This window comes from Curcuma longa, chromosome 1 (assembly GCF_044706935.1).
Source record: "Curcuma longa cultivar G26 ecotype Majalengka, Jawa Barat chromosome 1, ITB_CL_G26_1.1, whole genome shotgun sequence".
NCBI classification, from domain to species: Eukaryota; Viridiplantae; Streptophyta; class Magnoliopsida; order Zingiberales; family Zingiberaceae; genus Curcuma; species Curcuma longa.
This window is the reverse complement of record NC_133861.1, coordinates 28,055,697-28,077,527: the sequence shown is the minus strand read 5'-3', so window position 1 is coordinate 28,077,527 and position 21,831 is coordinate 28,055,697. Positions and strand designations below refer to the sequence as shown.

Sequence of the window (21,831 nt, the reverse complement as noted above, 5' to 3'; positions counted from 1 at the left end):
CTATGTCTATTTCCTGCTGCTCCAGCTGTTCCTCCATATGAAAAAGCTGATTGTCTTGTCGGAGCAATCGTTCTTCAGCCCTGACCAATTGCTCTTCCTTCTGTTGTCGCTCTTCATAGGCGTCTTGTATCCGAGAAATAGCTTCCTGAAGTTCGCGCTCCAGGTTATCGGCTCGGTCTTCGGCTGTCCGCTGTCGTGCCAGGGCCAGGTCCGCTTGACTCTGCTGTTGCACTACTGCAGCCCTCGTCATCTGAAGTTCACTTAAGAGAGTAACCTCTCGGGACCTCAGCACCGACAGCTGCCCCTCTAGGGAATGAAATTGCAAACAGATGGAGGGCAGGCGGTTGTGGGTCTCTAGGATCTCGCATAAGGTCTGCATTAATAAGGAATATTTAGTAAAAAATTTGTAAGCATTTGCAAAGGCGATAACAAGAACTTACCCTAATGCAAGCATAAACGCTCCGGCTGGTGATGTCCGTTAACACCATGGGAGTATAGAACGCCGAGCCCCTAATTGATCTGACCAAATCTACAATGCGGTTTACAGCCTCAAAATCGAGGGCTTCATCGGTTGAGGGACAGGCGGACCGCGTCCCTTGTGGGGGAAATACCCCTCCTGGATATATGCCCGCAGCATAAGGAGGGACTCGAGTGGGACCAGAGGAAGGGCCTGCGATCGAGGAGGTAGCGGCTCTGGGCGTCTCCTGTAACTCCCTCGGATCAGCAGTTGCAGGCGGGGAAGACGAACCACGTACCATGCTAGGCGAAGATGCCTCAATATCAGCAGGTGGTTCGACTGAAGTGGCCGCAGTAGTCGTATCTCCGGTTACATCGACTATAGCGGCTGGCCCGACTGGAACATCAGATATTACGTCTGGAGGCGGCAAAAGTGCTGGGGCTTCCAGTGCTTCAATCAATAATGGGGCTCTACCACCAGCATGTTCAGCAGCAGGTACAACCGAGGGGGTAGCCGGCTCATCCCCCAGTCCGGATTCCGCCTCTGCAGGCCTCAAAAAGGACCCTCCTGTCGGGTCTGCCTCTGATGCTCCCACAGAAGCAGTAGATGCCGCCTCCACCGAAGGCACTTGTTCAGCAGAAGGAGGCCCCGTGGGACGTCCGGCCTCCGTCTCGGGAGCAGTATGCGGCTCCACCAGAGGGCTTGTTTCCTTCCTTTGCTTCCTTGTCTCCTTCTGGATCGACTGAGCTGTTGGTCCGAAGCGGACTGGCTCCTTCAATCTACCGACCTCTGTCACCGGAGGACGCGGTCGAGATTCCTGCTCAGCAGGTGGCTCCCGAATTACAAGTGCCGTGGACCGGGGAGTCTCCTCACGTGTTTTCTCCACGCGGGGCCGTATGGCCTTGGGAATCCTCTCGCGGGATTCCTCCCCGCGTGGCCTTTTCTCCTTGGGAATCCTCTCGCGGGATTCCTCCCCGCGTGGCCGTTTCTCCTTGGGAATTCTCTCGCGCGGTTCCTCCTCGCGTGGCCGCTTCTTCTTGGGAGCCATATCGCGCGGCTCTTTTCTGCGGGACTTTGTAGCTTCAGGAGTCTTCTCACTCGGCGCTAGGGGTCGAGTCTGTGCTAACACATGACTAGGCGACACGGGAGGTGGAGATCTTGCTTCTGATTCGGCCGCCGCCGAAGGCCCGATGCCAGAAGCTGATGCTACCGGACTGCCACCTGAAGGAGTAGGAGTCGACAACTTCCGGAAAGAAGCGCGATCCCACTTCAGAAATTTGTTCAGTGAAGCTGCCATCCAAAGGTCCTCTACAAAAAACCAAGGGACACATAAAATTAGAAATAAACAGGTTACTGTAGTGACGATCTCTTACCCAGGGGTTGAGAAAGCTCCGCGGCAAAGGGGCTTAGTCCAGCCCGATGCAACAACCCTTCTTCACCCACCAGCGTGCCGACATGAAACTTCAGGCCGACAAGGGTTTCATACGCTGTCTGGTACACCTTCTCGGACCTATAATCACTCAGACGAGGAGGCAGAGGTAGATCTGGTTGCCACTCAGTAATACGCAGCGGGCTGGGGATCCTCACAAAAAAGAACTTCTCTTTCCAATGCTTCAGGGACGAGGGGTATTTACCTAAAAAGTTATGTCCTGGCCTGGCGTTGAGGTAAAACACTCCTTCTTCTTTCTTCTTCATATAGAAGAAGTAATTGAAGACAGTGGGGTTTAGGGGAACTTCGTACACCCTAAACACTAAACATACACAGCAAAGAAGGCGAAAAGAGTTCGGGACCAACTGATTCACCGGCACTCCGAAGTACCCTGCTACCCTAACAAAAAACTCCGGGACCGGAAAACGGAGTCCCCCCTCCAACTGATCGCGAAAGAAGGTTTGATAGCCCGCGGGAGGAAGATGGGGACGGTCCTGACTATTGGGGACTCTAATTTTGTAGGCTTTAGGAATGTGGTACTGGAGTTTTATAGCAGCCTTGTCACCGTCGGCAAAGATAGAAGAGGTGGACTCATACCATACCCCTACAGACTCTGACTCTGACATCTCGAGACTAAAGAACGGCTGGGAGAGAAGGATCAAACCAAGAAAAAGAGGACGAAAAAAGGAGAAGTCGAGCTTACACAGAGGTGGATCGCCGGAGAAGATGAACGGAGAAGCAAGGGGCTGAGGGAGACAACAGATGCAGCGCAGGCGAATCACGCTTGAATAAAGACATCTCCGCCTTTTTTATCGCGGATATATATAGGGAAACCCTACCTAACGCTGACCGTTCGATTAGCAATAGCAGAAAGGCGGGCGATAACCCGTGCCGTCCGATCAGCTTCAACAAAAGGGCGAGGAATGATCCCTACCGCTCGATGGTCACATTCCCCCAGTAAGATCCGATCGTGTCATGATCACGAAGCCACGCGCCCCTTGGTCCCCCCGTCGCATTAAATGCGGACGTGGGAAAAGACAGCCGCTGTAACGCGCGCCTGCTCACCTTCCCGCTGGTAGCCATACCGCGTCCTAGGCACGCCCAATAAGCTCAGGACACGCGTCCTGTAGCCAGAGGCTCGCGGTTAAAGCCCTCTTGTGAAGTCAGACTCGAGCTGCAAAGGCAAGTCTAGTCAGTTCGACTTGCGCTTCCTTCGACTAGACAAGAGGGGAGGCTTAATGTTCCGGTATATATCCCTGATGACGTCAGCCGGAGCTCGAGTCTGATCCCGGCTTGGCCCGGATCCGCTCCGTAAGCCCAAGCCACCCCTTCACTGTAGCTTCATCTGGGCCAGCAAAAGACTTCGCGTCTCCCTTTAGGCAAGTCATAGCCGATTGGTCGTCCGGCCGCCCCATTAGCTGAATAACCACTCGGGCATACCCTTCGGCCGAATAGTCATTCGGCCCCTCCTTCAGCCGAATGACCATTCGGCCACTTCCTCAGTCAAGGGACCATCCAGCCTCCTCCTTCCGCCGAACAACCAGCCGGCCGCCACACTAGCCGAATAGTTATTCGGTCACTACCTTAGCCGCGTAGTCATTCGGCCACCACCTTTAGCCGAACCCTCATTCGGGCATAACCTTAGCCGACTACCTATTCGAGCATGACATTTCCCGCACCATTCGGTGACACCTCGGCTCACCTTATCATGACTTCTGACAAGCCCACGCCCCCCCCTCATTAATGTTATCTCTCTGATGCCTATGTGCTGAGGCTGACAGGATAATACTTTTACAGCGACAAGATAAAAAACTCAAGTGGCTCTGACATCTCATTAATCGCGATAAGACATTCTTTAATGGTGACGTGACACACGCGCACGCTCACCTTCTCTTTAAAAGCCACTCCGGCGTATAGGTTTGCTCTCTCGAACCCTGAAAACCTCTACTCTTTATACACGCTCAAGTCCTCCTACTGTTCATCTTCTTCCTCCTCTCTTTCTGCTCCTGACTTGAGCGTCGGAGTGGTCGCGCCGGGGCAACCTCCGGCCGTCCAACTGACGTCTTCTGTGTTCGCAGGTCCGGAAGTTTCAGAGGCCTCTCGAAGCTCTTCTCCAGTTCTTCTTCTCCACTTGTTCGACTCCACGGCGAGCTAGGTCCGGTGACGTGTCCAGGAGCCATTCTCAACCGGAACACCTCCTTTTATGGTTATGCTTGTTCTTCAATTATTTGGTGAAAATTATGAAGGTTCCCAACGAAATGTTGCGCCTTGAATTGTTTGCCAAGCTATATTTTAGCTCAAACTCATATAAGCTGAAAATTTATTATACTTTTAAGATCAATCGATGTCATTGTTCATAAATTTGCTTTCTCATTTATAGGCTCTGAGCCAATTATTATATTCAATATGTATGATCAAACAATTAATAGAGGAATTGACAATTATTAGTGGTTTTTTAAATGGATAGTCATGTAGGAGGGATGGATGAGGTTTAAGCTTACTGTCACTCTTGTCTACTTCAGAGGATGGAAAGTAATTGACATCAATGCAAGAGGAATGCAGAGATCATGGATGATGCTATTATTAGTTTGAATAATCAATTGACTTCATTTGTGAGAGAAAATTAGTAGTGTGGTTGAAGATCTATAAGAAATTGGTAGTAGTTGTAATTCATCATATTGACAAATTTCACTGTTTCCATTTCCGTTCAATTTGGAAGTTGTACAGTTTTCATCCTCATCTCCATTGTTCGTGTTTCCTCTCAAGTAAGCATCAAAAAAGAAAATCTCATCAATAGTTTTCCACCCACTCCTTTCCATCCTTTCCCTTTTCTATCAATGTAAGCCAACCCTTGATATCTCTTCCTAAATTGTGATAATCCTATACGAGTATGAGTTTTTATATCGCTAACCTTTAGAAGGTGCTAATTGACTCAGTACTTTATGCAATTCTTTTTTGTGTTTGTTCATGCATTTAGTTCTATAAATGACTGCACTGTTATATGGAAACTCACCTTCGTTGGTTATAGATCTAAATGTCCCCAAGTCATATGCTCAGTTACTAGCCTAATCAAGCTTTGGGCTAGATTAAGTGTGCCTTAACCTTGCCACACTCCAACAAATGCGTATCATTGCCTTGATTATTTTGCTTGCTGTTCATGGTATGTTGAGGCATGTACTATTTTACATCTGATGATGTAAATATTCTGAAATTATTTTCTTCCATAGAACAGAGATAGCTAATCGCACATCCTTAAGGATTTCGTGTTGTTATTCATGCCACGCTACTAACAGCAACTCTGTATACCTGCCTAATTCTTAATTGTAACTTCCTAATTATACTTAATGATAAACAGTTGTTGGTTAAACTTGGGGGGACTTTTTTCACTTGTCAATTAAAAGATTGTGCGTATGGTATTACTGTTGTATAGTGAGAAAAAAACATGTCGCCTTTATTAATGATCTTCTTATCTAGATATCACTTTGTTAGCTAGATTTTAATATTCGCCAGATGTTTGTGATAACACAGCTCAGAAAGATGTTACAGTCAAATAACACGATTCAATGTTACATACCTGATATAAGTGGTAAATCTGCGGGTTGATCTGTGAAAACTAAACAAACATTCAAGAGGTTTGGAGAATCTATATCTACTGAAAGAAAAAAAATAGCAATGCCAATGAATATAGGAATGGGGGAGAAATATCTAAAGTTTAGAAGTTCTGTTTGAGTTTAAAGATGGCAATTAAGTATGATTTTGTCCGTTTCAACAACGTTTGGTCTTGATCTTTCTACTATTCATGATGATTCATTAACTGAAGACTTAAATGGGTAGAATATGCCAAATGGGATTGGAAACCAGCTTCTGAAGTAAATCTAATGAGATTTTATTTCTTTCGGGCTGAAAACCATCTAGCTTTGGCCCCTGAGAGATGCAGAAAGTTCAAAGTGTTTCTGCATTGAAAAATTCAAACCATGGCAGATGAAAAGTATGACATTGGAAGAATGACCAGTAAAACGGTATAAGGTCATTAAGTTAACTGTATTTGCTGATTAGCTTCTTACAATGAAACTAAAACTACTGAGTGCTTAAATGAAATTGACTACAGTATCAGTTGATTTCAATTACTATTGTTCTGTAGCATGGTTGATCATTGCTAGTTTGTGAGATTAGATGCCAGTTGATTTCAATTTCTATTGTTCTTTAGCATCAACCATAACGCATGGGTGGGTCAATGGAGTTGCAAGAGAGCGTGCAACTCCTCAAATATTAAAATAAAAAAACTTCAATGAATATTAAAATTAGGAAAAATAGATCGAGATGAGTTAAATATATTTAATTTTATATTTATTGATTTAGGTCGAAAGGTATACGTTTAATTATTTTAAATATTGTCGATAAATAAAAAGCTCAAAAAAATATGATTTAGTTATAATTATGACCCAATTAATTTGTCGGTATGGATGGCTGGTTGGCCGACACTATCTTGTTGTTTTCTCAATTATTTCCATCTTGTCAAACATTGAATTATTATCATTTTTTTTATCGATTATTAAACTTCTCTATCTAAATTTGGCATTTATGCAAAGTATGGGCAATTAAATCAGTTCATTAAATATTCATGAATAATTTGTAAAACAAAATTATTTACAAACTTCGACGAGGTAAAATTATAATTTTATTTTTTTTAATTTAACTCACTCATTCTTTATATCACATATATTTATAGTGATATTTGTTTATTCTTAAAAGTTAATTAATAGTAATTATGCTATTTATGGTCTTTTTTTAACTCAGCAACCAAATTCAGTAGATAGGTTTACCTCCATTTCTGTACTATGCGGAAATCCCCTTTTCCACGTTAGTCAACAGCCTCATGTGAAAATATATGGTAGGGCGAAGCCCACGTGGCGGTGCGGCCGACCGGGCCTAACACCAGTGGAAGAAACCTAACCGGCTCTAAAATTCCTCTCTCTCTCTCCTTTTCGAAACTCGATCGACGACGCGATTTCGGCTCCTCGTTCGATCGATCTTCATCTCTCTCCGGTGAACGTGAACGAGGCAACAGCGAGGGAGGTCGAGATGGAGGTGCGGAACGTGGACAACTCATCGCCGGCCGCGCCGTCGCCGGCGGCCTCAGCCAAGCAGCCAAAGCCCCCGTCCAATCCTGTCGACACTGCCTCCGTCTCCCGGAGGTACAATCCGTCCTCCTTTCTTCGAAATTTCTGCCTGCTATTTGCTTTATTTTGGATCGCTCTGTGATTTGATTGGATTGGGGATCGGCGTTTCTCGTTGCAGGCTTCAAAAGGAGTTGATGGCTTTGATGGTGCGTTTCTTCTCTTACCACGCTTTTGTCTAAAGTCTAATGATTTCCATGGGGTTTTGCTCATTTTATTTGAAATTAAGCAAAATAGCATTAAATCTTACAAGTCGCTGCTTGTTTCATTTGGATTTTTGTTCGTCATGGGTAATCAAGATTTCTATGCATTTCTGATTAATTTGGTTGTGTCAGATGTGTGATACTATTGATGGATTGAGAATTATTCTTTGGTGGTTACTTGTGAATCTTGTAATCAGTTTCCTCATGAATTAGGGAATCGTCTACTCCATCCGTACGCAATCAAGTTAATTCTCCATTACTCAACCCCCCCCCTCTCTCTCTCTCTCTCTCTCTCTCTCTCTATTCCGATTGTGTGCGGACAACAGTATTCTATTGGGATTTGAGAATTCTTGTTGTCGTCTTTGTGTATGCAAGAGTTGGTATTTTTCCATATACAAATGCTATTCATGGAGAGAATTTGAAATGAAATTTTGACTTTTGAGATTGGCAAATTGTGTGTGTGTGTGTGTGTGTGTGGGGGGGGGGGGGGGTGTGTGGTGGGGGGGGGGAGGGGGGATGGATATTTGAGAAGACATTTTTTTTGAATCAACAATAAACACAACTTTATACGTGAAGAGGGAGGCAGGGATTAGATGAAGAGTCTAGAAGTCCAAGTATCAAAGCATGAAAGTAAAATTAGATTAAATTCGAATCATGAATTGTAACTTTAAGACAAGTATTTATCTATATTGATGAAGATTGTTAATTGGATAAAAAAAAATCAGTGGTCGAAATGAATAGGAGATTTAGGAGTATTATGTACTAAAATGAAACTTTAGCTTTAGGAGTATTTAGACTAAGGTGAAACTTTTATAAGACTATATACCACCTGCCATACTTGTAGATCACAGTGTTGGAGTGTTTGGTTCTTAGAAAACAACACAATTTAACACAAATGAGAATGTTGTCATGTGGAGTTACTAGAATACGAATGGATAAAAAATTGTTTAGAGCAATTAGGTGTAGTGTAGCGTTAATGATAGCATGAGAGAAAATTGATTAAGATGGTATGAGATTGTTTAATAATTTCTATAGTTAGAACTTAGAAGAGGTAAATCAAGCGAGATTAAGGGGGAAAAAAAGGACAATCTGGTGTTTGAAGCTCCCGCCAATGTGGGTTATGGGGAAGGACCTATTAAGGAAAAAGAGTGCTCTAAATTTTTTTTTCAATATTTAATCATTTGGATGAAAAGTTATTTCTTTTATTACATTTGTAAGTTATTGAACATATTTTGCATTCTTGGTTGGCCCTACCGCTAAGCTCACTGTTTGTAATCCACAGATGAGTGGAGATACCGGAGTATCAGCCTTTCCAGAAGGTGAAAATATCTTCTCTTGGATAGGTACCATTGAGGGAAGCAAAGGGACTCCTTATGAAGGGCTGTCTTACAAACTTTCACTAAAGTTCCCATTAGACTATCCATTTAAACCACCTCTAGTTAAGTTTGAAACTCCATGCTTCCATCCAAATATTGACCAATGCGGCAACATCTGTTTAGACATCCTTCAGGTACTCTACTTCTTGGGTCGATTATGTTATTGCATTTCCATGCACTATTATTCATGTTATTCCCTATTCTCCAATCTAGGACATGTGGTCTTCGGCTTATGATTGCAGAACAATCTTATTATCTATCCAGAGCTTGTTAGGAGGTAAGTTGTTATATCTTACGCTATGTACTAAATAATGCTACTTATCTTTTACTTAACTGGTTTGTCACAGAACCCAATAACGAAAGCCCTCTCAATAGCTACGCTGCAACACTGTGGAACAATCAAGAAGGTATCATGTTCTCTCTATGACTAAATTTTGAGTTGGACATGACTAATTAGTGAGTTAGTTTGTTCACATAAGTAGATTATGACAGCTTATCCATGTTTTAATGGGTTTGAAACAAGCACACTAATCTGAATTTTTTGTGGGTAGACAATTTTATTTCAGTAGATTTCCTATTTCTTACACATCTATTATCGATCGAATTCTGAGCTTCGTCAGCAGTAGTAACACTTTTGGCCCCTTCTGTTGTATCGTCATCTATCACAGATTACAGGAAAACGGTCCATAAGCAGTATGTGAGTTGATGTATTCGACTACCGCGAATACCGAATGCCGACTACATATTAAAATGCATTGTTGTCGTCTCGTCCAAGCGGTACGCCATCCAAACCTCTGAAGTAAACTGCCTGTATCTGTTTCCTTTTTTCCTCGATCGATCTGTAAAATTTAGGAGACGTGAATTTGGTTATTACAACATGGGAGAAACGGAAGCATATTTGCCGGACTCCCTGTCACTCACGCCTGATAATTCTAAAGACAAGGAAATATTACTACATTACACGGTTGGAGTAGTTGACATTTATGATGTTGTGCACATTAAGTCTGATCCTAATGATCATTTGCTTGATTCTGGTTTCCATGACACTTGACACTTTACATGTGTATTAAAGGAAGAAGATTACTTTTAATTTCTCTTGTTCCTCCTACTCAGTTCGTTTTCTTTCATTTTGAATCTCTCTGTGATTATTTTTCTATATATTTATGATAATATGATAGCATTGATGAATTTTCTATTTATATTATTTATTATTATCTCATGTTATTATCTTTATAAAAAGATGACTTATATATTATTATAAAATATACGACCGGAGAAGGAGAACTTTGACGTAATAATAAAATTATTACTGTGTGACTTAAATGTCACGGTTTAGTTAAAAAAAACAGTCTAGTCTCATGTAAAATAAGATATGATTGCGTATATGATATTGAAGACCTGTGAGTACGTTGAGAATTCTGATAATATCTTCATGTCGTCGAATTGAAGAAATCTAAACCAATTAGCTTTCATTTTTGTTATTGTAATTTTTCTGAGGATTGATCCAATTTGGTTTTCAAAAGATCATCTTAGGTCATGATATGCATGCCTCTTCGCAAATCAATATGACCAGAACATGGATGCTTTAGAGTGACATAAACCCCAAGTTTGAGACTGTAAATATATTAATATGAAATAATCATCATAAAAAAAAAGATAAATCCCAATCAGTCTCATGGACTCAATCCCTGGGTGGCCGGTCCGGTCCCACAGTGGATGGCCGGTCCGGTCCCACAGAAGTTTCCCACCGACCACCAGGGTAAATCGGAAAGTGCATACAGTGGCCAATCCAGATGCCCAGCATCCTTTGATTGCGTTCCCCATTTGGAAGAAAATTCTTACAAATACGCCGTAGCTGGGGATCGAACTGCGGGTCCCTGGGTCACAATCCGGATGTCCTACCGTTGTACCATTGTCCCGGGACGAAACAATCATCATAAATATTTAATGGCATGAATGATTTAGAGTGACAAATCTATGATTTCGATGTATGATTAAAAACAAATTTAAAAACTATGCCATTCGTTTTTTTTTCTTCCATATTTATCTAAAAAATAGTTATTATCACTTATGAACAAATTATATGTATAGATAAAATTGCAGAACCTATCGATTTCTACATTTAGAAGCGGGGAGCATATGCTAAGAACATAAATTAACATCAGGAAAAACGAAAGTCCGAAACGTTTGAATATACAATCTTTCAAGACCAATTACTTAAGCAAAGAGGGCCTTGGGAGAACATCCTCCTCGAAAGGAGTACCTGCGTCGTCGTCGGAGGGCTGCAAGGTGCGGATCCTGATCTTGTACTGCCGGAAGCTTCCGGAAGTGTTCTCCGCGTCATTGCTCTCCGACGAGGACCCGCCGGAGGGCGACGAAACGGCGTCAGAGCCGTTGTCGTAGGTGCCGATGAGATGGCCGCAGCCGCGGCAGAGCAGGCGGGTCTGGCGGCGGCGAAGGCCCCAGGATCGGGGTGAGCGGAAGAAGGGCAGGCAGAGGAGCTCGTCGGCATGGGTGAACCGGCTCTCGTCGATGGCGGCGAAGGAGACGACGCCCTTCCTGATGGACTTCCCGTATCCGGCGCCGATGTTAGCGGTGTCGCGATCCGACGAGCTCAGGTTCAACGCGTAGCCGCAGTGGCCGCAGCTGCCGAGGACACAGCCCACATCATCAAATCCCTAAAATAATAATAATAATAATAACAATAATAAAAGAAGCTTGGAACGGAGAATACACTCGATTAAATCCTTAGAGGGGAAATCGAGCGAGAGATCGAAATTCTTAAAGGGAGAATCTTTCAAGATAGAGAGAGACTGGGAAAAGCAGAGAGGGATGGATTGGTCACCAGTAGAGCACGTCCCTCCGGGAGGAGGAGGAGGTGAGGCGACCGCTGCTGTGGGGATCCATCGGAATCCGGTGTAGAGGCGAGAGGAGGTGGAAGGAGGCGGTGGCGTCGGCAGCGTTTGATGGTCGACGACGCGCCGTATGGAGTGAGGCGACTTCGTGCAATTAATTAGCAAGGAACGTTTTCATTTTACCTCTCAAACTTTATATTCTAACTATACCCTTATAGTTTTGAATTCATGATAATATTTACCTCCTAATCACTAATATACCTCGCCATGTGATCTTAGATTAAATTTTAAAGGGGTTAAATGAAATTTTCCTCGATGAATTGCGTACCTGGATACTATCTCGGCCGTTGATCTCGACGCTGGAGATTTGATCGGGGATAACTCAACCTCGCTATGGTAAGCGCCTCTCTGTTCTATGACCTTTTATTTCGGTTATCTCAGTGTTTGGATACATCAATTAGTAAAATAATATTTGCGCAAGAGAGAATTCATTAATTTGATGGAATTAAATATTAATTTATTTAAAATTAGTTAAGTGGATTGATCACACAAGATGAATAGATAGGTTGCGGTGGACTGAAAGAATGTGTGTTGAGTGAGTCGAACACATCAAAGAATTGGACGACTGACAGGTCAAAAAGGACGAGTAGGATTGCAGACAAAGGAACAAGAAGACAAGCATGGAAGAAGAAGATTATGTGCCCATGGCATGGTGAAATCATTATGCTGGATGCAAAGCATAAACCAAGTTTCTTTCGAAAGGGGGAAATCAAAGTAAAAGTAAAGCACAGCATCAAGAAGGATTTTGTGTTCTCAAGATGAGTTAAAGTAAACAATTTGATAACTTTTACTGTTCTCATTAATATGATTCGGCGAAGGTGAGTAAGATATGCCAACTAGATCAATTATGAAGTGAAGATAGTCTCACCTTTGCAGGATAGAAGCAGAGCAATAACAGAAAAGCTGGACGAATCAGGCACCAGTCCAGCCTACAGAATTGGATGAGTTTTCAACGAGTGAGTCAAAGAGAGGTGACTTAAGACATACAGACTCTAGTCTAAGATGAGGCGAAGATAGTGTTAACCTTTCCGGATACGACCAAGGAATAACAGAGGGATGCAACAGATCAGATGAGATTCAAGTGGCGAGTCGCGCCTGGCCTTCAGAACCTGCAATAGGTAAGAAAAGATGTTTGAGCTGGTAGAATCCTGACTATGCATTCATATTTGCACCATAAGAAGATACATGTTTAATGAAGAGCACAATTAAAACACGCATGATTCATAAGAATCTGATGATGAGAGATGATAGACAACCTAGTGACATGAAGGGTTCTAAATGGATCTAATTAAGAAGATAAATCTAACCAAGAAGCTATTACTCACCAACACTAATGATCACAAGCTGTATCTTTCTTGGAAAGCATAACCAGCTGCCAGCTTTTCAAAGGTTAAGCCTTAATGAATTATTAGCAAAAAAAAAAACTTAGGCGAGGAATTAAAGAACATTAGGAGCAGCTTGAGTTTTGAAAACACAATCCTTCTGGTGAGTCCAAGCAGCACCATACAAACACATGATGCTAAAATCTTCACCACCCATGCTAAAAGCCCATGTTGCTTTTTTCCCAGTCAGTGTGCATGCAAGGACGATCGACTACTGCTAGCATGAACAGAAAGTATACGACAGAATCAAGAATACAACTACGAGCATCCAGTGTAATCTGAAAATTTATTTGAACCGACACATAATTAAGTTGGTAAGTTAAAGATTCCTTCATGCATATAAGCAATACAGATAATGGAACTTAGAAGTGGTACTCCATGAAAAAACTCTTCAATCTTCAATCTCGAATACCATGTTATCGTTCTTCCGAAAATTATGTGTTGTGTGATCCACAACCTGCATAAAGCCATCTTTCACCATCAAGAGACTTGCATCGCTAACTCATAAAGCAAAAAAAAAAGCAAAGAAAAATAAAAAAACCTTGGAATTTGTTGCCAAGATTCTGGGAACATGGCATATTTTTCATGCCAGTGCACAAAGATTATCTACAGATAAATGAAGCGAACTAGTTCGTGGCTATGGGGAACCTAGCCATGAGGAGGCAACTATTCTTAAAAAAACAAAGTTCACAAGTCCTAACCAGAAGCATTTCATCTTATAAAATCTATGTTGTCTCGCTTCCTGTGTTATTTTTCTTAAGAGTTTGAATGCCAAACTAATAACATCTATGAAATTGGAAAAAAAGATCAGGTAACTGAGACAGCTTTGAAGAAAAAGATGATAATTTTGGTACCAGATAGCACCGCCAAGGTATGAACAAATCTACAAAGAATATAATGGATTGATGGCTTGCCTTGCACTATTCAATATCAAGTGTTTGAGATATTTTATGTACTTTGTTACAATTTCAGATCTTAAACATACTTGAAATACCTAAATCTGTAGCCTTGAAGGCTAAAAAAAATGTGCTAAGATATACATTTGCTCTTCCCACACGTCAACAGTATTTGTCTGCCCTCCTTTAATAGGTCCACTGAAAGTCTAAACTCATATTTATTTTGTTCTGATAGAAAGAATTTCATTTCCATCTGTGATCACTATAAACTGGAGATGAATCGATAGGAAATGAGGAGGAATTATGATCACACAAACAGAGAGAAACACAGCATAAGAAGCAATTTTCACCACTGCAAAAGAAAACCTTCTATCCTTGTAGCAAGAATTTAACTAAACAAATCAAGCCATACTGTCGAGGAACTATCAAAATATAAGAATCTTCAGAATAGCATAATGCACAATTTCATAAAACTTCAGTACAACCAAATTCAGATACTCACATTTGTGTCAGTTAGCTCAAGATTGTAAAAGTCCATCGTCTTCTTCTTGAACAAGGGGCCTGCGTGCCATGTCCCAACATTAAGTTTCACAAATTTAGGACCAGAAAATCGGAAAACACAAACTTCATTAGGATTAGGGGGAATGTAGTAATGTCCACAGAGAGCCTTAATAGGTTTTCTTCCATCATTTCCAATTTCACTTTCCTTCAGTATAGATGGCTTCGCAACGCCTAGATACCACTCGTCACCACCAATTGAGCCAAGACACTGTGTAACGCTTGCATGATGAGTGATGGAAAAAAATTTAAGATTTCGATCTTCTAGTTTCATGAGGTAAAACCTGTCAACAATATTTAACTTATCATTTTTAGTCAAATGAAAAAGAAAAGGGAGGAATAGTATGTGGAGATTACTTCAAGTGGCTGGAAGATTGCTGATGTGAGATACCAGTTATTTTCAGATAGATACAACAGTAGTAAGTCATTATCAACTAGAGATATATACAGCTCAATATTGAATATTCACAAGAGACAACCAACTAATAAATTTCATAATCAAAAGAGATCCACCTCCATAGATTGCATGAAAGCAAAGCCATGTATTCAGTAACTTTAACCATAAAATGCATGTTCCAGAAATCGGCATTGATGCACATCTCTAGATAAATGTTCGGAATTAAAATACGGCATCTAGTTCTTTGGATAGTGAAGACAAGTAACTATCAATATCAAGAAATAGAGCTTAAATTAAGTAATCCTCCAAGTACCTCTGGTTAATCATAAAATGCATGTTCCAGAAATAGGCATTGATGCACATCTCTAGAAAAATGTTCAGATTTAAAATACGACACCTGTTGTGGAAGTCATTTTTGTAATAATTTCCACTCAAAAGTATAATTATTTATTTACAATTATACCCAACAATAGCTATTAACTAAACATGAACAAGAACACCAAATATTTAATGAGGTTCGATAAATTATGCCTAAATCCTCCAAAACACTATCAAAAATATTTCACTAATTTAGGAAATATTACAAAATAGGAGAGAAAAATGGAACCTGAATATAGGAGAGGACACCAATCCAGATTCACAAACTCCTTACCAAAACAAATAAGGATAGGAGTCTTTTTATAACCTTAAGACTCTTCCTTATTTTCTAAACTCCCAATGTGGGACTATTAAATTTTACCAAAACTAACAAATCTCCACCTTGGTAAAATTTCATATGATTCTCTCACAAAATCAATTTTCAACAATATTGATCAAGTCTAAACAATGTTTAAACTTGACCGCAGTTACCACTTTTGTCATCATGTCAGCAGGATTTTCAACGGTTTGAATCTTCAGAATTATGATTCTACCTTCTTCTAGAATCTCACGTACAAAATGATATCGAACATCAATGTGCTTCGTCCTTGCATGATAAACCTGGTTCTTTGCTAAATGAATAGCACTTTGACTATCACAATGCACTTTGATGTGCTTCTGCTCCATTCCCAGTTCACCTAGCAACCCTTGAAGCCAAATTGCCTCCTTCACAGCCTCTGTAAGTGTCATATATTCTGCCTCTGTCGTAGATAAAGCAACTGTTGACTGTAAGGTGGACTTCCAACTGACTGGTGCCTTTGCAAAAGAGAACACATAATCAGTAGTTGATCGACGCTTGTCCAAATCACTTGCATAATCAGAATCACAATATCCAACTACACACTGACCATCTTGTTTGTCCTGCTGAAATACCAAATCAATATCTACGGTATTCAAAATATATCGTAGAATCCATTTCACAGCTTGCCAATGCTCTTTTCCAGGATCATGCATATACCTGCTTACAACCCCAACTGCTTGTGAAATATCGGGCCTCGTACACACCATTGCATACATCAAACTACCAACAACATTTGCATACGGTACTTTTGACATGTATTCCCGTTCTGCATCATTCTTTGGTGACATGGATGCAGTAAACTTGAAATGAGAAGCAAGTGGGGTACTAACTGGTTTTGATTTCTCATTCATACCAAAACGTTTTAGTACCTTCCTCAAATATTCTTTCTGAGATAAACAAAGCCTCCCTGATTTTCTATCTCTTGATATTTCCATGCCGAGAATCCTTTTTGCTTCACCAAGATCCTTCATCTCAAACTCCTTGTTTAATTGGCTCTTTAATTTCTATATTTCTGTTTGACTCTTGGCTGCTATCAACATATCATCAACATAAAGAAGAAGATAGATATAGGATCCGTCTTGTAGCTTGCGGAAATATACACAATGATCATATTTGCTTCTCGTGTACTTTTGCCCTATCATAAACTTATCAAATCGCTTGTACCACTGCCTTGAAGATTGCTTCAACCCATACAACGATTTTTCCAATTTACATACCATCTTTTCCTCTCCAGCAACTTTGAATCCATCTGGTTGAGTCATGTAGATTTCTTCATCCAAATCTCCATGTAAAAAGGCAGTTTTTACATCCATCTGGACTAGTTCCAAATCCAACTGTGCTACCAAAGCTAACAAAATTCTGATGGAGGAATGTTTTACAACCGGAGAAAATACTTCATTGTAATCAACTCCTTCCGTCTGAGCATAACCTTTAGCTACCAATCTTGCTTTGTAGCGAACTTGATCCTTATCAGGAAATCCAGCTTTCTTTGCATATACCCACTTGCAACCAATTGCTTTCTTTTCCTTCGGGAGACTTGATAGTTTCCATGTCTGATTCTTATGAAGGGACTGCATTTCTTCATCCATGGCGTTCCTCCATTTTTCCTGTTCTGAACTTTGGATTGCTGCATTATAAGTAGTAGGAACATCATCAATTGGAATTGCAGAAGCGACCATATCGGCATAGCGAGCAGGTTGTCTTATGGTCCTTTTTCCCTTCCTTAGTGCAATTGATTCATGTTGCTGTGGATGTTCTTGGATCTGAACCTCTTCTTCATCTACAATAGGAGAGTCATCAACAATTTCTATATTAGCTGGGATAATTTTATTACCTTCAAACTCCACCTGTTTGGTAATACCATCTGACTGCAATAATTGTTTAGAAGACACCTTTCTAAACATAGTAGATTCATCAAAAGTCACATCCTTGCTGAAGATTATCTTCTTTGTTTCTGGACACCAAAGACGATAGCCTTTAACACCTGAGGTGATTCCCATGAAGATTGCCTTCCTTGCTCTTGGATCCAGCTTGGACTCCTTAACATGATAGTATACGGTGGAACCAAACACATGTAATAAATCATAATCTGTAGCAGGATCTCCAGACCATTTCTCAAATGGTGTTTTGCCATCAATAGCAGTTGATGGTAAACGATTAACAAGGTGACAAGCATATACTAAAGCCTCAGCCCAAAATTCTTTGCCTAACCCAGCATTAGACAACATACATCGGACCTTCTCCAGTAATGTCCGATTCATACGCTCTGCCACTCCATTCTGTTGTGGTGTATTTCTGACGGTGAAGTGTCTAACAATACCTTCATTTTCACAGACTTTTGAAAAAGAATCATTTTTAAATTCTCCACCATTGTCTGTACGGAGACATTTAACCTTTCTGCCTGTTTGAGTCTCCACCATTTTTTTCCATTTAAGAAAAATTTCCAAAACTTCATCCTTCGTCTTCATTGTATACACCCAAACTCTTCGGGAAAAATCATCAACAAAAGTAACATAATAATGTTTTCCACCCAAAGAAGTTGTCTTGACATCAGAATGAATATAATCCAAAATACATTCAGTATTATGGATTGCTTTACCAAATTTTACTCTTGTTTTCTTCCCTTTGATGCAATGCTCACAAAAATCCAATTTGCAAGCCTGTGCTCCTTTCAATAAGCCTTGATCTATCAGCAATTTCAAGGACTTTTCTCCAGCATGCCCCAAACGCATATGTCATAACTTGGTTGCTTCTGACTCTTGTTCATCAGTTGAAGTTGTTACTGCTGTTGTCCCAACAATTGTACTACCTAAGAAATAATACACATTATTTCTTTTTCCGAATTCCCTTCATTATCACAAGTGCACCAGATATGATCTTCATAATCCCATCTTTCATCTTCACTTCGAAACCTTTAGATTCTAAGGTTCCAACAGAGATAAGATTTCTCATCAAATCCGGTACATAATGAACACCTGTTAAGGTTCTGATTGATCCATCCTGATTTCTCAAGCAAATTGAACCAATCCCATATGTGTTAAGAGGGGAATTATTTGCTGTGTAGACAACTCCACCTTTTAGCTCTTTAAAATCAGAAAATCACTCTCGATTAGGAGACATATGATGACTACAAGCTGAATCTAGCAACCATGAGCTGGAATTGTGGATTAATGGTGTAGCAGCAATTGTGAGGTCTGAATCTGCATCATCATACTCAATTACATTTGACTCTGCGACACCCTTTCCCTTTTCAGATTTGCTTTTATTTTTAAGTTTGGGACAATCTTTCTTCCAATGCCCTTTTTCTCGACAATAAGCACATTCATCTTTACTCAATCTGGACTTTGACTTAGATCTTCCTCTCCATCCTTTCTTTTGACTCTGCGAACGACCTCTTACAACAAGAGCTTCTGCTTCTATAGTTGTGTTTCCTTATTTTTCTTTTTTTCTCAATTCATAACTATACAAAGCAGCAGTTACTTCACTAAGAGACACATCAGCCTTACCATGAAGTAGAGTAGTTTCAAGATACTCAAACTCATCAGGAAGTGATGCCATCAACATCAGAGCCAAATCTTCATCATTAAAAGTCACGTCCATATTCATCAAATCAGTTACCAGCTGATTAAAACTAGTAATGTGATCATTCATAGTAGTACCTGAAACATAGTTAAAATGGAACAATCTTTTCTTCATGTAGAGTTTGTTCTGACTACTTTTCTTCAAAAATTTCTCCTCTAGTGCCATCCATAATCTATTTGCAGAAGTTTCTTTAGAAAATGCATACTTCTGCTCTCTAGAAAGGCACGATCGAATGGTACCACATGTTATTCTATTGATCATCTTCCATTCTTTTTCCTCAACATCATCTGGTTTCTCTCCTTCAATAGCAATGTCTAGACCTTGCTGAAAAAGAATATCTTGCACCTCACTTTGCCACATACCAAAATGACCAGTGCCATCAAAAATTTCCACTGCAAATCTAACATTAGACACTGCATTTCTAGCCAAGATCGAAGATGAAGAAACTGTTCTTGTCGATGTCATTTCTTCTATAAATTCTAGTTAATAGCAGACAAAACGGAATGTCAATTAGCCCAGAAAATTTCTTTCTGATGTGGAAGATCAGCCTAAGCTGAAACCACAGAGCATACTCAAAATAAACTTGGCTCTGATACCAATTGTTGTGGAAGTTACAATAATTTTCACCAAAAGTATAATTATTTACACAATTATACCCAACAATAGCTATTAACTAAACATGAACAAGAACACCAAATATTTAATGAGGTTCGATAAATTATGCCTAAATACTCCAAAATACTATCAAAAATATTTCACTAATTTAGGAAATATTACAAAATAAGAGAAAAAAATGAACCTGAATATAGGAGAGAGGACACCAATCCAGATTCACAAACTCCTTACCAAAACAAATAAGGATAGGAGTCTTTTATAACCTTAAGACTCCTCCTTATTTTCTAAACTCCCAATGTGGAACTATTAAATTTTACCAAAACTAACAACATACAGACTATAGTTATTTTGATATCGAAGAAAATGATAGTTTTATTCTTCAAAAACATGAATTAGCTTTATTTTCCATCTTCACAATATTGTGTTTCTATACTATTATTACAAAAATACAAACCTAATGTACTTACAGGCACTAGTGTGTAACCAATTTTAACCATCACTGCCAAGGTCTCTTTTGTTCTCTTTCTAATACCTTTTGTGCAACGTTATTAGGTTAACCAAATCGTTGACAGGCTTGAGGAACTTCTTTAGTTTTTTTTCCTCCTTTACATGATAATGCAGAACCATCATGATCTCCAGAACCTTGTCATAAGTTTCCTTTAGATTTATGTTAATACAAAATGATCTCATGTCAAATATCCAGCTCAAGTCCATAGATGTACAATGAAGGTCTAGCCTGAGATTATACATAGCCAACTAGGTTCTTTGACTCCAAAGCACCTACTAAACACAATATAGATGTTTTAACTAGTTAGTTACATTTATGACAAGTCACAACTTCATCCATTAGGTAGGCATGATTTTTCTTAAGCCGAAGCCTCAGTTTCATGCCAGCAAATCAAATTCACTAATGCCAATCATCTTATGCCTGTTAGGAAAATACTCAATAAATGCATTTGAATCTCCACCAATGGTATAGATCTGGACCTTAGTATATTTAAATCATATCCCTAAATGATTAATAGATCTAGATCTGCATTCATAAAGTTAATACAAACCTTGACTCTCCACGAGTTGGAGATTTTTGTTCAGCCATACAACGAGTGCAAAGGATTCAAGATTGCCCTCTTTTCCTGATTGAGAATTGTATTGTGGACTTGTCTGCCTCATTATATTAACCAGATCCTCCCTCAAAACAAGGTTGATAATTTGTGAACAAAAGCATCCAATGGATGAACATGATTCTTGAATAGCTGCTATAGTCATAGGTGCATGGATTACAACTCATAGGATGTTAGCTAGGAAGGGGCATAGACATAGAAATAAAAACAACAATAATCAGAATTTACCGGGTAGATTTCTGTTGATGTATTTTTTTTCTTGCCTCCCTGAGTAGCAGGAATTAGACTGGATATGTAAGGTATAGTAATATTAAAAGAACTAGGACAAAGGACATCAGCGAACCCTTGTTTATGTTGGTATGAGGTTATCACGGGGAATAGCCTAGATTTTCAAATTTATTTTCTCAATCTAATCCACTTATCTTCGATATCCTGTTTATGTTGGTATGCCGGATCCAAAAGAATGAACTTCTTGATCTGAAACTACAGTTATCAGTTAGTCAAGTCAAACAATCATTCAAGCATCCTTTAAAAAAATCAAAAAGAGAAAGAGAAACCCCACGGAAACAACCAGAAACGATCATCCAGCGGAAACTTTTAGCTCAAAGAGCTATAAATCGAACGTACCTGGGAACGCCGCGTTGGAGCTCCAACTGGGCGTCCTGAGGGCCGAATTTGTCACCATCGGATGATGCGGAGATAACCTGGCCGAAGGGGGCGAAGCTCTCCGGAGTCGCCTCGATGGGCTTCAGCGTGATGATCGTGGGCGAAGACGGCGATAAAGCAGAATGCATCTGGAAGTCCACAAATCAGACTCATTGCACAGATCGAACCACATGAGACAAATCGAACTTCACAAAAGGAGAGCAATGAGATTGACGATGAGACCTTCGATCTACTGGAGCAGCAGCACAAGGAGGAGCGTCGGCGGAAGCGAGATGAGAGAAGTGGAGCTGCCAAAAGCGAGCATTCATGGATAAAAGAAATTATTTATTTCATTTTTTG

At 40.3% G+C, this 21,831-nt stretch overlaps 3 protein-coding genes across 3 annotated transcripts; 1 reads left to right on the top strand and 2 right to left on the bottom strand.

Moving 5' to 3' along the window:
- The first annotated feature begins 6,814 nt into the window (after positions 1-6,814).
- On the top strand, positions 6,815-9,748 carry LOC141836321 (uncharacterized). The gene is made up of 6 exons (XM_074723788.1): positions 6,815-7,081; positions 7,185-7,212; positions 8,549-8,776; positions 8,856-8,919; positions 8,990-9,049; positions 9,311-9,748. Exons 1-6 carry the CDS (start codon positions 6,969-6,971, stop codon positions 9,346-9,348), a joined length of 531 nt encoding a protein of 176 aa, XP_074579889.1. The 5' UTR covers positions 6,815-6,968; the 3' UTR covers positions 9,349-9,748.
- Positions 9,749-10,756: 1,008 nt separating this feature from the next.
- Positions 10,757-11,696, bottom strand: LOC141842914 (uncharacterized protein At4g08330, chloroplastic-like). Its single transcript, XM_074730905.1, has 2 exons — positions 11,488-11,696; positions 10,757-11,288 (listed from the first exon to the last, which is right to left on the bottom strand). Exons 1-2 carry the CDS (start codon positions 11,547-11,549, stop codon positions 10,856-10,858), a joined length of 495 nt encoding a protein of 164 aa, XP_074587006.1. The 5' UTR covers positions 11,550-11,696; the 3' UTR covers positions 10,757-10,855.
- A 1,458-nt stretch (positions 11,697-13,154) lies between these two features.
- LOC141842905 (uncharacterized) lies at positions 13,155-21,792 on the bottom strand. The gene is made up of 4 exons (XM_074730895.1): positions 21,715-21,792; positions 21,454-21,620; positions 14,338-14,677; positions 13,155-13,396 (listed from the first exon to the last, which is right to left on the bottom strand). Exons 2-4 carry the CDS (start codon positions 21,618-21,620, stop codon positions 13,331-13,333), a joined length of 573 nt encoding a protein of 190 aa, XP_074586996.1. The 5' UTR covers positions 21,715-21,792; the 3' UTR covers positions 13,155-13,330.
- Positions 21,793-21,831: the final 39 nt, after the last annotated feature.

Coding starts and splice junctions, on each gene's coding strand:
- LOC141836321 (XM_074723788.1), top strand. CDS start 6,969: ATGGAGGTGCGGAACGTGGACAACTCATCGCCGGCCGCGCCGTCGCCG. Junction 7,082..7,184: donor ACTGCCTCCGTCTCCCGGAG/GTACAATCCGTC, acceptor TTCTCGTTGCAG/GCTTCAAAAGGAGTTGATGG. Junction 8,920..8,989: donor TATCCAGAGCTTGTTAGGAG/GTAAGTTGTTAT, acceptor GGTTTGTCACAG/AACCCAATAACGAAAGCCCT.
- LOC141842914 (XM_074730905.1), bottom strand. CDS start 11,549: ATGGATCCCCACAGCAGCGGTCGCCTCACCTCCTCCTCCTCCCGGAGG. Junction 11,289..11,487: donor CGGAGGGACGTGCTCTACTG/GTGACCAATCCA, acceptor TGTCCTCGGCAG/CTGCGGCCACTGCGGCTACG.
- LOC141842905 (XM_074730895.1), bottom strand. CDS start 21,620: ATGCATTCTGCTTTATCGCCGTCTTCGCCCACGATCATCACGCTGAAG. Junction 14,678..21,453: donor CTCCAACGCGGCGTTCCCAG/GTACGTTCGATT, acceptor TATTGTTGACAG/GTTTTACCTCATGAAACTAG. Junction 13,397..14,337: donor TTGAGCTAACTGACACAAAT/GTGAGTATCTGA, acceptor GGCTTTATGCAG/GTTGTGGATCACACAACACA.